The sequence below is a fragment of the Solea senegalensis genome, unplaced genomic scaffold (assembly GCF_019176455.1).
Source record: "Solea senegalensis isolate Sse05_10M unplaced genomic scaffold, IFAPA_SoseM_1 scf7180000012729, whole genome shotgun sequence".
Lineage (NCBI taxonomy): Eukaryota > Metazoa > Chordata > Actinopteri > Pleuronectiformes > Soleidae > Solea > Solea senegalensis.
In genome coordinates, this window is record NW_025320680.1 from 166192 (window position 1) to 183398 (window position 17207).

At 43.3% G+C, this 17207-nt stretch overlaps 1 protein-coding gene across 1 annotated transcript in view; it reads left to right on the forward strand.

Moving 5' to 3' along the window:
• Positions 1-17207, forward strand: part of LOC122759970 (protocadherin-16-like) — an 88474-nt gene that overhangs the window by 54226 nt on the left and 17041 nt on the right. Inside the window, exons 3-7 of the mRNA XM_044015003.1 lie at positions 12435-12623; positions 13321-13552; positions 13669-13905; positions 14967-15995; positions 16837-17024. Coding sequence (XP_043870938.1) covers positions 12435-12623; positions 13321-13552; positions 13669-13905; positions 14967-15995; positions 16837-17024 — 1875 coding nt within the window. The remainder of the gene's footprint in view (positions 1-12434; positions 12624-13320; positions 13553-13668; positions 13906-14966; positions 15996-16836; positions 17025-17207) is intronic.

Here is a 17207-nt window from a genome sequence, read left to right on the forward strand (position 1 = left end):
ATTTCATGTCAGTGGTAAACAGACCCATGTAGAAATGTATATTATTTGAAATTATTGAAGACAAAAAAACAACAACCAAAAAACGTTTAAGTGAAAATTCCTTGCCTTTGTTTTTTTTTTGTGTGATCCTCCTATGAGACTGGACAGGTCTAGACTCTTAACATAAGCAGTGGCACACCAAGACACAACACTATCTTTGCCAAACTGTCCGTTTTAATTACTGTTTTTCAGCAAAAGGTGAAGTGAAATTACTGCGGCAGTAATAAACACATCCTTCATACCAGGTGACATTTTCAACCTAATCTAAAAATATCACAGTTTTCTGGAAGTTGCCCTTTTTGTTCAATGCTTTTCTTCACCATGAAGATGGAGCCAGTTGAGTGATGGCGCTTCATTCAAGCTCTGCTCTGGAGGACTTGTTTCTGGCTCCCTCTGCTGTGCTGGGAGATCTGACCAGTCCCAGTCTCACTCTTAAAACTGCTGATCTCAGCGGAGTCTCAGGGACAAGTACAGTAAAATCCACAGAAAGAGACAATGTGAATGTCATTCTCTGTAGAAGGGAGTCTCTTAGGGGCAACCTCTGAATGAGAACATCACATCTATTAAGGCGTCAAGGCAAACTTTATTCAAATTATAGCATTATATAAAACAATTATAGTTGATTAAAATGCTCAACTTAAAAAGTACATAAAAGTGTATATAAGAAATGATCTTATATTTGCCAGAACATGTTACTTCTAGACTATTAGTCAAATATAAAGAAAAACGGTCAGTTGCCAAAATTATGATCTTACTAACTCATTAAGACTAGTTATAAGTACAGAACTTCATGTGGCGCATGCTGTAACTTGTGTGCACAGTTACACTCGTCCCTGTCGACCTTTCACCCCATCACGCGGGATCGCAGACACTGGAAACCAGCGTCCACACCGACTCCGCATCTGCATTTGTGTTGAATCGGTGCAGCACACCGTGCCCAGTGGGCATCCTCCCACCCGCTTGCAGGCAGCTGCAGCATGAGCCCACATCAGAACTCCTGCACCTCCACATGCTGCGCATGTTTCATATTAGCTCCCCTCCCACACACCCAGGAACCTGGGATCCACCGCCTGTCCTGCCTCAACCCTCCAGGGCCCGGTGAGCAGCCCCAGCTATTGGACGACTGGCTGAAACAGAGCCAAGCTGGAGTTTGAGAGAACCGGCGCTCTGTGGGTATCTGATGCGAGGTCACCTCCTCCTGCCGGATGACTTGTACGAGTGGGTCTCCTCTGCAAACTAACAGCATCAGTTCTCCTCCCACACTTGACCATGGGTTGTTCTTGGATGCTTTTAATTGCCTCTGCTGGGGGTTTAGTGGTGGTTACTCCAGCTGTTAAAATCACGTAAGGGTCAGTCATCTTGTAATGTTGTGTCAGATGTTAAAACGGCACTTCAGCTTAGAAAATTTGCATCAATTAATGTTGCATACATTTGCATCTTCTCAGCAATGTGTCCCTTGAAATTTGGAAGTTTGGAGTGCTTATGTTCCTCTTCACTGAGACATTTACTCACACACCACATATCCTCTTCCAAGCAGCTGAGGTCAAAGTGATTATTTCATCCATCATAAATATTAAACAGGGGTAGAGGGTGGACTCATCTTTTTATGCCTTTGCCATCCCAAATGGTTATTCGTCGTTATAAATAGCGCAGACTATTTCCTCTTTGTTTTCTTTCCAACGGCTAAGCATCGCTCAGCATGCATAGGAAAATAATGGCAGGTTTGTTTTTCCCATCTGCCCTTTTGGGAAAATAAACAAGTTAATGTCTTGAGCCGCGGTGTTTCAGACGGGTCACTGAGCAGCCTTTGTCATTTCAGGTGGCCGAGGGTTAACGACACACACACCAGCGCTCTTACACTTCCGGTCGAGTTTTTTTCGTGTTATTTATTTTTCCTTGAGAATTATCTCTGACAGTGAGTGTGTGTGCGGAGATTATGTCAATGGCAGAACACAGCCGCACATTATGGTTAAGTCCTCCGCAGCTGCACCAAGATTAGCAACAGGTCTAATATGCAGGGTTTTCCCAGGACCCCCTGCTAACCTTTCCACATGTGCCTCTCGAAATTAAAATTTTACTACTTTTACACAAGTACTTCTGGACACAAGCTTAAAATTAAATTATCTCAAATGGCATCACAGTTTATATCAAACAGTGACTCAGCTAGAATGCACACACCAGTTTATGTCATTATTCTGCATCTGTTTTGTCTCCTTTAATAGAAATAGTTGCTGTCAAGCAATACTATCAGACCTGACTGAGGGAGCATTAGTGTCTATACGGTGGCCTTTATTCTGGCAACCTGCTGAGAAGCTTGTTTTGAGCAGTAGAATTCATGCCTGAATGTTTTCACTCTTTTGTGTTTTGTGTTTTGTACTCCAACCTGTTTGCAGCCACACATTTACGAGCAGAATGTTGCCGTTGCCTCCATCTGTCCTGAAGTAAAACAAATCATTTCCTGTGTGCAGAGCAGGAATCACGCTGGGCGACATGAGATAAACACGGAGAGAGCCATGTGAACACTGATAGACTTAATCAGCATTGTGTGAACACAATGGCTTGAATAGGAGACCTTTGTTTGTATTTGAATATCACACTCTGCAGCTGCAATTAACCTGCACACGTCATGCATAACTACAAAATAAGAATACGTTATGTCTGGTCTTGAGTGCTGCTTCCACCTCACGCAGCTCTGTTAGTTCAAACTTTTTTTTCCTTTGGCTAAACAATATCTCTCCTCTCTGCTCGTTTGGCTTCTTCTGGAACCCCTTTCTTCTTAAACGGTTTGATGCTTAATCACTTCCAGATGCAAGGTCCAGATGAAAGACAGACACCTCACTTTTAGAGGGAAGCATAATGAGAGTCACCCACCTACCTAACTTCACAACTCTTAAACTGCAGAGTACAAAGAGTAGATCCACATTGTTCTGCAACTTTTGGGAGATCTAAAACAACAAATGTGGGAGTTTTGTGGCCCTCCTGCAGTGTTATTATTAGACTTTACCTTTCTTATGTTTTAGATGTTGAAGTATTTTTTAGTAACAAAATGAATGTGCTGGAAATAATGGAGATACAGCACCAGACCTTGTCAGGTGACACTTTACATTACAGTATAATAACAATGTGGTGATTGTAACTTTGTAGAAAGAAAGTAATATTAGGGCAACATCTTATTTCTGCAGTAGTTACAAGTATGAAGGAGGGGTCTCAACTTTATATGTAATTATTGTATTTCATGTGCAGATATTGCACTGATTGTAGCCCACAGTAATTCACATAACCAAGCTGTTACTTTGGAAATAACTATTAGTATTCTTATTATTACCACATTATAACATTGTTATTACCATACTATTCCCCTGTTGTTACTATGAGAAAAATAGAACACCGTAGTCTGCTGTAATGCCATGACAACTGGGTAAAAATAACTAATGTGTAAACAAGCCTTGTTTTTTGGAAGTGGATCCTCACATAAAACACATTTAGGATTCTGGCGTCATGGTCTGAAATGGCATGATGTTGAGTCTATCATCACACCGACCTTGTACTCGCTTCAAACACAGAAACTCTGTCGTGATGTTTTGACTCGCTCACTTTTTTTTTTCCTCCAGCAGTGTAGTAGTTATGGTGAGTGATTTGTGAGAGGAGAGGAAAAAGTCGGGAACCTTATCCTGTCCCGTGTCTGCACTCCGAGCCCTGACTGAGTGTCATTATATTCCAGTCTGCCATATGACCTCCCCTCTGTTCCTCTGCCAGATATTTGGACCTTACATTTGTGTCAGTGTCGTACACGACCGCAGCGAGATGAAACGCTGCAGTTCATGGAGCAATTGTTGATTTAGAAAATCAATATGTCTTTGTCTTCACTGCGTCAGAGAGGAGTTTATTTTATGCCTTAACAGAGCTGAGATGATCCTCTGCTGAGAGGCTGTAGGGCAGTGGAACCTGCTCGGGCCATAAACTTCATCAAAATGTCACTGTCTTTTCAAATGTCAACAGAAGTTTCTCCGTTTTCCCAAAAAGCAGGCCAAAGTTACTCAGAGTGGGCAACTGAAGCATATCAAGACTTACTGTAAAATATTATCTGTTGTCATGTTTATTCTTCAGTACATGTGTAATGGATTTTTATTAGTCGCTCCACAGTCTGGTCAAACCATTAGCAGCGCGAGGACGGTTGGAACCGGTCGCCGTAGCGAAAGGACAATGTGACTTGGCAACTGGCACACAACCGTGCACTTGTGGAGAAATCAGCGTGATTAAGATGGTTACTGAGCCTGACATTTATATGGTGTTTCACAGGGATACCCCGACTCTGCAGATGTATTTAAATGGACATCTGGACTGAGAAATGACTTGACAAATCTGGGGAACATTGTGCATGTGAAGCCGTGCCAGGATACTAAAAGAGGTTTTGTGAATTTGAATTGCTAATAATGAATGCAGTCCTACATAAGTGTTTGTTCTCTGATCATAAAGAATGTGTGGCTGTGGCAATGCCAGTGTAATGTTTGCTGAGGCTCTCTTTTTTTTTTTTTTCAACAGCCAAAATTATGCAAAGAATAATAGAGACCTGATGTAAAATTTCAGTTGCGAGGAATCATGCCTGAATTGCTATTTGAGAGTTTCCTGTGAATATCATTTATTTGGCAGGGCCACACACAAAGAGTTGCCCCCCAACCAAAAGCATTTGTTCCCATGTCCAGCCAACCCACCAGCTCTTGGAGTTTATATGACCTCTGTGGTCAGCCACCCACCCCCCCACCCTTCTTTTTACTTCCTTTAGAACAACATTTTGGCTGTTTTTCCAACACTGGCACACGATAAGGTGCGTGGAAATATGGAATTCTATTTCCCTTCAATTTGCTGTGAAAATCAGGGTCACCAGTGGGTGAATCACAGTGCCTTTGATGTTCCACGTTTCCTGCGGCATTGCCATCGAGCCTACATTTCCATTTGTAGACGGGAAGAATCAAAATCTATCAGAACGGATGAATAGATTATTGCCTCCATTCATTTCCGAGATGAACCTTTGCAAAATGATGCGGCGCTACTTTCCATTGCACGTGGCCGCAAATGTATGCCTGTGGAATTTTAATGGAACAAGCTATGTTTACAAAACCTTAACAACTTTGAAATCGAGTTCTATCTATCTATCTGTCTATCTATCTAGTGGTCACACCAGGGTTAGGGTTCAAGCATCAGTGGAGAAAGATACAATTCATGAATAATCCTTTTCACGACAGAACAGAGCGCTGTAACCCTTTCAATTAATGACAATATCTCGAGGTGAAGAATGTAACAGTGCGTGGCGTAATCTTTCACAAAAGGTAATAGAGTCTTGTGGGGTTGACTCAAACTCATCAAACACAGCGAGGTAGCTCGGGTGATAAATGGATATCTTTTCTTTCTGTTGTAGCCGGGCCGTGTTTTGAAAAATCTCAACTTTTAATCACGCTCACACAAGGCAACCAGACTTCACAGGCCACAGTTTGGCAGTGTTTAATGTCACCATTTCGCAGATCTTACACGTGTCTTAAACTATGCAGCAAAGATTTCAGCTTTTCGTCTGCTTACTAACCACCCAAAATCTTTCACATATGCTTGGTCGGAATCCAAACAATACTGGCCGCGCGGCGGACGCTTTGGAGTTTTGATATAGTCGTCAACAACGTGTGGGCTCCTTCCTTCCACCAGGCTGGTGTGGTCTCGGTGTGGTGGCGTTAGAGCGGCGGTTGGACGTGTCGCAAACTCTCTGACCTGCTCAATCTGCCGCTCAAGTGTGCAGTGAAAGAGGCCTTTTAGGAGGTCTCCGCCTCAGTCTCCTCATCTCGGCTCTCCTCAGAAGTGATGCCAGGACAATAGAGCAGGAGGAGTGTGCATGGCTTCACACCAGCTGTGAAAGCTCAAAGCAGTGCTCAGTCCAGATTTCTGCAACTCGCCTACTCATTTGATTTCTTTGAGCCTACGCTTTCCTCTTTGCCTCTCCTGTCTTCTAATGATCTACTTGTCACTCAAGCAGTCAGTCACATCCTGCTGCCTCTAATTACTTGTGTGGAAGTCCCGCCTTTACAGGCGTAATTGGTTGTGTCTGTGAAATTGTTGCTAAAATGATGCTGGATATTTATTATTAGACTTTTATGCAATATGATCTAGACATTTTTGGAGAAACAGCTCATGACTTGATGTTGCTATAAATCTGTGAACAGACATTTTGGCAGGGTTGCATTTTAGGCTACTCATCATAAATGTGGCGGCTTAAATTGGATGGAGTATTTAGCCCTCTCACCTTTTTTAATAACACTTCATCATTCAAAAAGCAAGGTTTTCATTAAGCTGGATCTCAAGGGATGGAAACTTGTTCCTGCTCAACATCCGCACTGATCTCCAAGTGCTTCTTTAAACCCATTTCAGCTGCGTAGCTAACCAGCCAATGCATCGCACATGGTGCGTTAAAGTAGCAGCACTCTCCGAGTAAGACAGTCATTGGCAGGGTCGTCATTTTGAGCTGAAAAGATTCAGAAATGACATCCAGTATTTGCTGCATATTTCATTTTGCCACGAAGCTGCAGCATTTAATTTGGTCCAGAGTCACAGTAGCCGCCGCTGCCGCATGTGCGCTGGGTTTGTTTAGTTCCTGCTGAACACAAAGAAGATTCTTGCTGTAATCAGGGTGCAGCATGAACTCGGTTTCGCTCCCTTGCTCCACAGGCATCCCGAGACTGTGATGAGCAATGATTTTATTTCCAGTGTTTGTACTTTTTGCGTCTTTGCTTACTCACTTCGAGGACGTGTGCACGGAGAGTTTGACTGATGTGTGTGATAATTTCCCAGTTGGCAAACATTTACTTGCCCACTCCATCATTTGTGGGCTATTTAGATTGGCAGAGGTGCAGTCCTGATTGGCTGGGTTCACTGAGGGCTACAGTACGTGAGACAGATTTGTTTGACTGGGCACTCGCAAATAAGAGTGATTGAAAACTGCATTGCCTTCATTTCACCTCTCGTTGGCCTCAATGTTCTTCGGCTTCTGCGTCACTCATTTACTTAGTTTTTTTACACTAATTCTATTTCCACTGTGGTGCTTTGTTTTTTGGATGGCTAGAGGAGGAGGAGGAAGAGTTTGGTGAAGATTAGTCCACATTGACGGCAGACCTACTGAGATCTTTGTCATTCACTTTGAACGGAGCCGGATCAAGCGTTTCTAAACTAAATCTTGGATCTGTTCACATCACATGTTTGCATTTTCAAACAATACACAGTGCAAACGGAGCTCTGTTTTCACACGACTGATGTTTTTGGCAGACAATATGCACCCAAAAAAATGGGAAACATCACATTACCATCACTTTAGCAACTCTTGCTACGCAATGTCAACAATGATCGATTCTGCTCTGCTAACCCCATGAGTAAAGCATGAGTCAATAGGCAACTTTGGCAACTTTTCCTCCCCCACCACAACACACCTCCCACAACTGTGGCCAAATAATGGCAAAGCAGCACCCAGGGAAGTTATCAACATGACTTTGCAGATATTAGGAGGAAGTCATAGTTGATTGTAGAGGTTTAAGGGAAGTATTTACAAAGTAATGGGTGTGCATTGTAAAGTAACCACAGCTTGTGTAACTCTATTGCTTCGCTGGGAGGAGTAAAAATGACAGAAGTTGGTTTGTGGTGGGTGTGTGTATTCAAATTACCAATGTAGCTGCGGGAGAAAAAAAAATAAAAAATGGTCGTCTGTAAATCCGTTTAGTATTTTTCCACGAAATCGACATCCCAAGAAAGTAATTTGGCTGAACAAAGTAGGACTTGTTAGGTGGGTTCCTTCTCTTTCACTTAAGTTTTTCCCTAGTGTGTATATAATTTAATGGTATTGTAATTTTGTTGTTTTTTTCCGTTACATTTCATGCACAAAATAGACCTTAATAACCAAACACATAGTGAAAGCAAGGCCTATGGAGGCCCAATATAAACACGGATGGTTCCATTTTTCTATCACTATTATGCTGTGCAATCACTTTTAACATCACACTGACAAGTTCATGCCAAAAAGTTGTCTGTTTCAGCTTTAGGATCCGATACTGGAAAAGCTGCTCTGATAAATCATAAACAATAATTGTCAGTGTAAATTAAACTAAGAATAGAAACCACACAAACCTGGATGTGTTCTCTGGCTAAGCTCCGGCTGTCTCATTCTCTCTCTCTCTCTCTCTCGCTCAGAGTGGGGATATTCGATGAGCCAGAAAACATTAGAGCATCCAAAAGTCTCAGGATCGTTATTCCATTTGAACACATTATATACATACATACATAAAGACACATTGTTTTCCTGTGAGTCCTGATTGGACGTGCTCTGTGGAAAGTTCCCGGAATCTGATTGGAGAGCCACAAAGTGCTCAAGTTATCGTTGGATTGTCCCAGCTTGTTTTACTAAGGACGCGGCCAAACATTGCCTTTCCCCTGCTGATAAGACAGCTCCCATCATGCCTCACTCAAAACGTGGGGTGTAGGGAGAATAGTGCTGGCTGCTGCTGATGATCCCAAGATTACTCTTTGCTTTTGAACTTTTAATCCAATAAAAATACGTAATGCTTGCATAATACCTATACATTGCAGTGAACGGAGGAGAAAGTCAGAGGGAAACAGAAAGAGGGGGCCCTTTGTATTCATGTCATGATGGCTATTGTACAGTTGTTGAATGGTATCTCTCTCCCTCCTGCGGGACAGAGAACTCCTACTTAATTACCTCAGCAGGAATAAATATTCTTTAATCTGGCAAATGCTCATTTGGAGACGTTTGTAACCTTAATAGCTAAGTGTGAGTGGAGAAAACATTTATAAAAACACAGGAGAGAAGTGCACTAGAATAGCATAAGCATTTTAATGAATAATGAATAATGGAGGACTCCTTACAGTGACATTGTGGCTTAAAGAATCACATTTCATATATATATATATATGTATATATGACTCTGTTTTTAATTTACCATAATCATTTTTTAATCAGACTTTTATGTCAGGAATGCTGATGCCAAAGACCACATTATGTTACGTTGTCCTCATTTCTCAGGGTTCATAGTTTGTGGTCAGCTTTAATTGTCCTGTTCGTTTTTCATTTGCATATGGTCTCACACGGGTGGCTGGCAAATTACAATCTCCTGGACAGACGAGCCGGTAAGATGACACTGATACGCTGTGATTAACCTACGAGTGAGAGTGGAAGTGAAATTGCAGTCTCTACAGATTCCAAAATAGCCCAATAGCTTCAGGCATTCTTCTTACCAGTGGGTAGGATTCATGAAAAATACAATTGTGTGGTTTATTATCTTACATTACACCCCCCCCCCACACCGAAAAAGTTCCTCGACTTATGGAATATATTGTTCTCGAATATCTTTACCGCAATAGATCCTGCTTGTGGAAATTAATTTCATATTGTACAAATGGTGTTCTCAGATGAACTCGCGCTCCACAGATAAGGTCAGTATATCTCTGGAGAGCACACAGCACTTTAACTCAGGTTAAAGCTTATTAAAGTCACAGGAAACCGTTTGTGCAATGTGGGCTCTGTGTTCAGTCTAAACATGTCTTTATGCTGCATCATTATAAAAAGTAGCTTTCATTTTCTTTTACTTCCCTTTTTAAGGTTTCGTACTACCATGCTATGAAGTGCTATAGTAGGCAACAGTGCATTTAGATATGGTCAAGATGGCCTGTTTAAGTTCAAACTTTGCATCAGAATGGAAAATAAAAGTGATTTAAATGACATATGCTTATTGGAGTATTTGAGAAACTGCACAACTATCTCTAGGGTTGACAGATGATAGTCTAGAAAAGAGAAAATGTCCAGTGAGCAGCAGTTCTGAAAGTGTTGGTGAAAGTGTCTTGTTGGTGCCAGAGGTCTGAGAAGAAAGACCAAACAGGTTCAAAATGAAAACGGAATAACCACTTGATACAACCAAAGTACGAAGAAGACCATCAGTTATTGAGGTTTTAGAAGTTCTACAGCAGCAGAACACACAGGGTGCCATCCCTGGCACTGTATACACTAAGGTGTCCTAAGTTTCACACAACGTGATGTACTTTTATAAAACTTATGGATGTTCGTTGGTAAAACAAAGAACCATGGATTCTCCTCACCTAAGCTTTTTATCTCAGGTATTCATTTTCAGTGCTCCTTTACCTTCCTTTACCTCCTGATGACACTCAGACGACGGTGAAGACGTGAAAAACAAGGGCACAACGCTGTTCGCTTGTTATAAATAACTTGTCTTCCTCTTTCGAGAAAGATTAAATATTACAGTAAACTCCAGCCTCCACACATTAAAAGATGGAGCGGCTTTTTTGTGTTGCTCTTGGTTTCTCCTTTTTCCTTGTGTGGTTTATTATTCTTCTCTCTGGGTTTTGCATCTGTGCCAGCTTTACAACTGCCTAACGCCACTCACCCTCTGTTAGGAGTTACAATCATGAGTGTAGCATGCCGTCTGCCGAGTCCTCCGTCTGCCATCTGCTCAGGATAGAGTCAGAGCCTGAATTACCGCAGCCCAAACCTTCATCACCTCGAATGAATGATTTCCATCTTCTCACACTCGCACCAATGCCATGAGCTTTTGATGATAAGCATGGATAGCCTTATTTATCTTGGCAAAGTTCCTGATGACTTCACAGTCTTACGCTGAGGAGACTCTCAGCATAAAAGTATCAATTCCGGGTTGTTGGTTTTTTTTCCCCCAATTGGTCCTAAAAACAAATCCATCTTAAAAAGATGGGCGCAAAGAGAATTCTAATCAACCTGTAAGGTTTAATCTTCCTCTAATCTCTCACAAACTGTGGTCCAGACTCAACACTTGCAAACAATTACACCGCTGGCACGCAGGGGCCCGATCTGATTGGTCTGTTTGCCTTACGCTGTCTTGGGAGATCTCGCAATAATTGAGTCGGCACCCTGGCTGATGGCTTGTGAGCTGCTTTTATAGTTCCAGCAGTTCCAGCCCACTGTTGATGTGCGGTATTATTGAAAGCAGACTACAAACGGGACATTGCATTATGGCATAATGTGTTGCACCAAAGCGTACTGTGTGGTATCCCACTGTTCCCCAGCCATCCTTGTCACTGTCCTTCGCAGACAGACGCCAGTCCTGAAGCCGGCAGTTTTCTCTGCTGGCAACTCTCCCAGAGCCTGTAGAAGTCATCCTCCTTCCCGCCAAACTCTTTCATTCCCTCTGAGCCACTGCTCTGCCAAAGGGCCTGTTTGGCTCCCACTCTGCCTCTGATAAACAACAGAACTAGTCCAAAGATGCTTTCACAAAGCACCTGGTATGATGTTCTTGTTACAGTTTACAGCTTTCTGAGTGGTCATTAGTCTCCCACCCCACTTATAGAAATTTGATTTCATCTGCTGCGGCATTAGAGTAATAAATATGGAAAATGCTGAGTTTATCCTGTAATATGTTTCCATGAAATGATCTACTGTTTTCATGATCACTTGAGTTTTTGAGAAAAATTCAATATTAAAAATAAACCATGACAGAAATATGCGGTGTATGCGGTCAACGACGGGTTGCCATCAAAGCATCCAGCTTTACCAACCATTTCATCTCGCTAGTCTCCATATAGATCCTGTCCTGATGGGTATGACAGACATGTGACAGACAGAAGTATAGCACAAGTGCTCTATGACTGTAGTGTTAAGCAGTGGTCATCAAGATGAGATGTATGCTATAAATACAGATCATTTATTCATCTCCATAAATAAAGTAATAAGGAACTCTGTCAGCCAGGTATCAAAATAAGGGTTGTATCTCTTTGTTCCAGACATTATGGATGCCTTTCTTTGATGCAACCATACTGGACTGGAACAATAATGTTTTCCAGTGACTCACGGCAGAGTTGGCTGCTCAGCATTAGGGGCAATTACATGTCCATATACAGTACATCTGAATAGCATCCAAAAATCCTTGAAACTTAGGACTCAAACGAAGCATGTGATTTAAAGTTCCATCAGAGTCAAGATGAAGATGGACAGCATGAATATCAACACAAGAGAAATGAAGCCTCTGTAAACCCTTGTAATGAGTTAACTGGTATCTTGAGTTAATTGAGCGAGAGCGTGAGCCCTGAGGGATTCTGGTCCAGGCATTTTCAGAAATGTACATTGCTATTTCTCTCCTCCATGAAGCCCTCAAGTACTGTGTAGTTGGAGTAGTCCCCTGAAATGTATTCACAAACTTAGAAACTAGTTTTTTTTCATGTCAGACGTAGATAACGAAAGAGACAGCATTCCATCAGGGGATTTGTACATTTCAAAGTTTGAAACTTTTCCTCTGCACTTTTCCACTGTAATAAATCTTAATTTTAATGCACAATGTTTCATGGAAGTCATTCTGTGTTCTCTCCAGGTGACCGCGACAGATGCAGATGGCGGCTCCTTTGGATCCATCACCTACTCCCTTGGCTCTGGCATTAACAGCGCCGTTCCCACCCAGTTCACCATTGGCAAGGAGACGGGCCAGATCTGCACCAGTGCTCCGCTGGACAGAGATCAAGGGCCGTCCGGCTTCGACTTCACCGTTACTGCAGTAGATGGGGTGAGCCGCCACATTTTGAAATCATGCTTAATATGAATCCACTGAGCCACAGAGTATGCCTATAAAAAGAGCAGTCGTGACATGGCCAACCGTGCAGAAAAAAAAGAAAAAAAAAAAAACGGTTCTTTTTTTTGACTGGAGCAGCCAAGTTAAAAATAAAGCTTGAATGGCTCTCAATGGCAGACTTACTCAAAAGTTAGTATAGCATCCTGTTCACATTATTCCAGATAATACTTAAAAAATAAAAAAGGTTAAAAATGAAATAAAATTACTGCGGTCATGTTAAAGCAATCAGATGGAGAAATGCCTCAACTGTCAGGCAGTAATATTTTAACAAGTTGGACTGCAGCCTCCCCCGCTTTCGCCACCTGGTCCAAATGAAAAGCCTGCACTGTATTTTCTGCAAATGAAAAGCCGCCTATGAAACAGATTGTTTGGGCGAGGCGAGCCCTCTCGCCCTCCACGGGTCATGACACATTGCTCCTTCCCGAGGGAAACTATCAATCTGTATCCCTCCACGGACCTGCTGGGACTGTATTTTAGAGGGTACGCTATACATCGAAGCTGTATCAGGGTTTACGGCCACTTTTTTTACTAGCGCCATTAATGTGGCCTAAATCCTGCTTTCAGGTGTGTTTTTTCTGCCCATGATTTAGTGCAAAGGTTTAATAAAAGAGCTTTTTGTTTCCTCCTGCAGGGCGGACTGAGTTCAGTAGCCTATGTGAAGGTGGATCTGGTCGACATTAATGATAACAGACCTGCGTTCTACCCCGTCAGCTATGCTGTTAGTCTGAGCACACAGAGCACTCCCGGGACATCTGTTGTCAGAGTGACGGCCTATGACCCAGACTCAGGCGAGAATGGCAAAATAACTTACAAGACGGTGCCTGGAGGGGCCTCCCCATACTTCACTCTCAACAAAGACACAGGTTTAACATGAATACTTTTCTTCTTCTTCTTCTTCTTCTTCTTCCTGAATACCCTTTAATGCATTATCTGAAGATCTCAGGTAATAATTTCTGTTTTCTTATTAACCTTCCTGTAGGCGTGATCTCCCTGTCTCGGTCTGTCTACGGGAAAGCCAACTCCATTATTCCCATGGTCATCTCCGCTCAGGATGGCGGTGGTCTGGTTGCCCTTGTCAATGCCAGAGTCAACATTAGTGTGGTGGCTGGGCTGGTGGCGCCACCTGTGTTTGAACAGACACAGTACTACTTCACTGTATCAGAGGACGTCCTGCGAGGGACAGTCGTAGGTGCTGTCCAGGCCAGCAGTAAGACAGGTGAGGACTGGAGACACATACTCATACTGACTCACTAGATGTGTTTCCATCAGCCTAAGTAGTACGCACAATAAAACGCCGGAATGGAAACAGAACATTTGAAACCATCTTGAAGTTCAGCATCACATAAATCCTCCAAGTTTGACAGAGTTGGAAAAAGTTGACAAATTGATAGAAATTTTATGTGAATAAGTGCAATGAAAACTGATTTAGGGAATAAAGGATGATGTGTAGAAATCATGTGACTGAAAAAATCCCTCCAGTTTCCAAACCACAAAATTCCCTTTTCTCTCTTTGTGTAAGAAGTGAATATCACTTCAATAAATGTTGGAAGCAGTTATAAAATGTGAACTGTATTCCAGTGAATTAACGTCCAATATTTACTCCAGAGCATTGGTTGGAAGCCCGCATTTAAGCATCATCGTTGTATTTGCGATACATTTTAAATGAAAGCCTACCGACTCACTCCCTGTGGATCAGGAGGTACAAATCAAAAGGCTAGTGTTTTGAATCCCCAGCTCGCCTTCTCTGTGTACCAAAATGTCCTATGGTAAGATACTGAACCCCAAGTTGCGATAAATGGTCAACTCACTTACTCACAAGGTGGAGCTGGTCATCTTCTAAACCCTTGCTCCTCCTGATCTTGGGTAAGACTCTGAAACCCAGGTAGAGGACATAAGATGGCAATTCAAGCTACTCTAATCTGCTCAATGAAGACACTGAGCCCAGAGTTGCTATGAAAAGGCGACTCACTCACTCAGTCACTCGGCCCACCTGAACACCTCAGTATACATTTATCAGTCACACTGGATCGCACGTCTCTCCCTGCACCACTTGTACAAATAGGCGTCGCGCCACTATACACACCTAACTCTGAAATAACATCAATCAAAAATTCCATTACATGACTGTGTTTATGTAGTCATTTTCTGAATCGTAAGAGCTATTACTGTCAGGGAAATTGAAAAATGACATCTTTAGGGTGCACTCTTACTTCTGTGCTTTTAGTGTAGTCTCCTGGGCGGAGGCGCTGACATGGCCTCTGGTTTCTGTCTTCTCAGGCACCAACAGAGACGTCTCTTACACCATCAGCTCTGGGGACCCTGGGGGTTACTTCACAGTGGATCCCGACACTGGGGTCCTAAGGACGAGTCTGCCCCTGGATCATGAAGCCCAGTCTGCACTTGATTTGGAGATTCAGGCCCGCAGCGGAAACCCACCAGCCTTTGGGCAGACCCGTGTCCACATTAACATCGCGGACATCAATGACAACCTGCCCATTTTTCTTCCCTCGTCCTCAGAGTCCCTGCTGCTGCTCGAGCATACAGAAATGGGCACAGTCATTTACCGGGTGCAAGCTGACGATCTTGACTCTGGAGTAAATGGACAACTCAGCTTTGACCTTTCCTCTCCCAGTGCAATCCAAAGGACCTTCAGCATAGATCGCAGCAGCGGAGAAATCCGACTGGTTGGGAGTCTCAACTATGAAATGACCCCTCGGTATGACCTCCAGGTGATTGCCAAGGATAATGGAGCACCCCAGCTTAGTGCCACCTTCATGCTTGTGGTACATGTCCAGGCAGAGAACGACCAAGGACCGGTGTTTGATACCCTCACCTACCGTGTAGAATTAAAGGAAGGCATGCCGATTAACACCCGCTTCCTCCAGGTCAGAGCCCTGAACAGAGAGACTCCCGGCTCGGGTCACTTCAGTCCTATGGCATATCACCTGCGTCCAGACGGGGATGCTGCAGGGTTTGGCATCGCTGCAGACAGTGGCTGGCTGTTTGTGAAGAGTGCCCTCGACAGAGAGGTCAAGGACATGTATCTCTTAACAGTGATGGCGAGCTCAGGCCACGGACAGTTAAAGAAGACGGGCAGCGCGACGGTGCGTATATCGGTGACGGACGAGAACGACAACTCTCCGCGCCTCACACAGGAAAGGGTGTTCATGGCTGTGAGAGAAAACCTGCCCGCAGGAACGGGCTTCGGTCACGTGTCAGCCACAGACCGAGACAGTGGCCATAACGGACGCCTCGGCTACCGCTTTCTGCACCCTGACCGCCACTTCCAAATAAACTCCCACACAGGTTTGTTAAAAATGTAATGCTTGTGCTGTAATTGTAGAAAAATATTTATTAGGACTTGGTGGGTTTGCTTCATTAGGCGGCCGAGGGAAACGCGTTTATTCATGCAGAAAAATAAATACACGCATTAAGTCGTGGAAGAGCCCTGTAGCTCGCTGAAATGTGGTGCTTTAATAAATCTGCTGTTGACAGAGTGACAAGAGAAAGGCATCACGACTAATATTATATTGTGAAGTTTAAAAATATACTGGAGCATGCCCCACTCAAAATAATCACTTTTCTAACATATGACACATCTTTGTATTACTGAGCCAAAACAAATATGTATTCAGCTCCTTTCTTCATTAGTTCAAACATTCCCCGTCATCAGTGTGGAAAACAACATCTCAAAAAAAAAGTTTATTTTTCCTTTGTTATTGAAAATTTCAACTATATGGGGAAAATAAATTAATTAGTGTTTATACAACACCCTGAGTCATCTGAAGAGGATGAGAGACAGTATTGTCATAAATTAGACAGACGAGGGTGACAGCAGCATGAAGCATCATGCTGGGCTCTAATTGGCCTGCTGAGCCTGTTATTCAGTGGGTGGAGATGCAGAGTTTGTGATTTGTGATCAGTGTCTGGCTGCGTTGTGAGTCTCTACAGAATCTGATAAGCATCCTGAATCCCTCCATTTGTCTCTGTGTGCAGATGTGTACGCGCACTATCACGCAGAGTGTGGCTGTTACTTTTGTGTCATTGATCAAAGCGTGCTCGCAGCCAAGTCTCTCATCATTATTCCAGTGCTCTCTGCTTTTGCCTCAGCATTAAATTCCTCCCAAACACCTCCTTTTCTCCCCAGGTGAGATCAGTACAAGGGCGACTCTGGACAGAGAGCAGCAGTCCAGTTACCAGCTGGTGGTGGTGGTGCAAGACGGAGGTTCGCCTCCCCGCAGCGCCACCGGCACAGCCTTCATCACCGTCCTCGATGACAACGACAATGGCCCCACTTTTACCCACAGCCAGTCAGGGAAAAACCTCATTATACAGGTAACGCTACAAGACACTCTTGTCATAATTAAACCATTTATTGCTGTTGTCGCTGGATTGGCCGAGCAGAGAGCACAATGCAAGAAACCTCCATATAGGAGTGAGCCCAAGCAGCAAACGCTGAGCCTGCTAAACTCTGATTTAGAAAGGTGGAGGCTGAAGCTGGCAAAGTTTTGTCAGCAG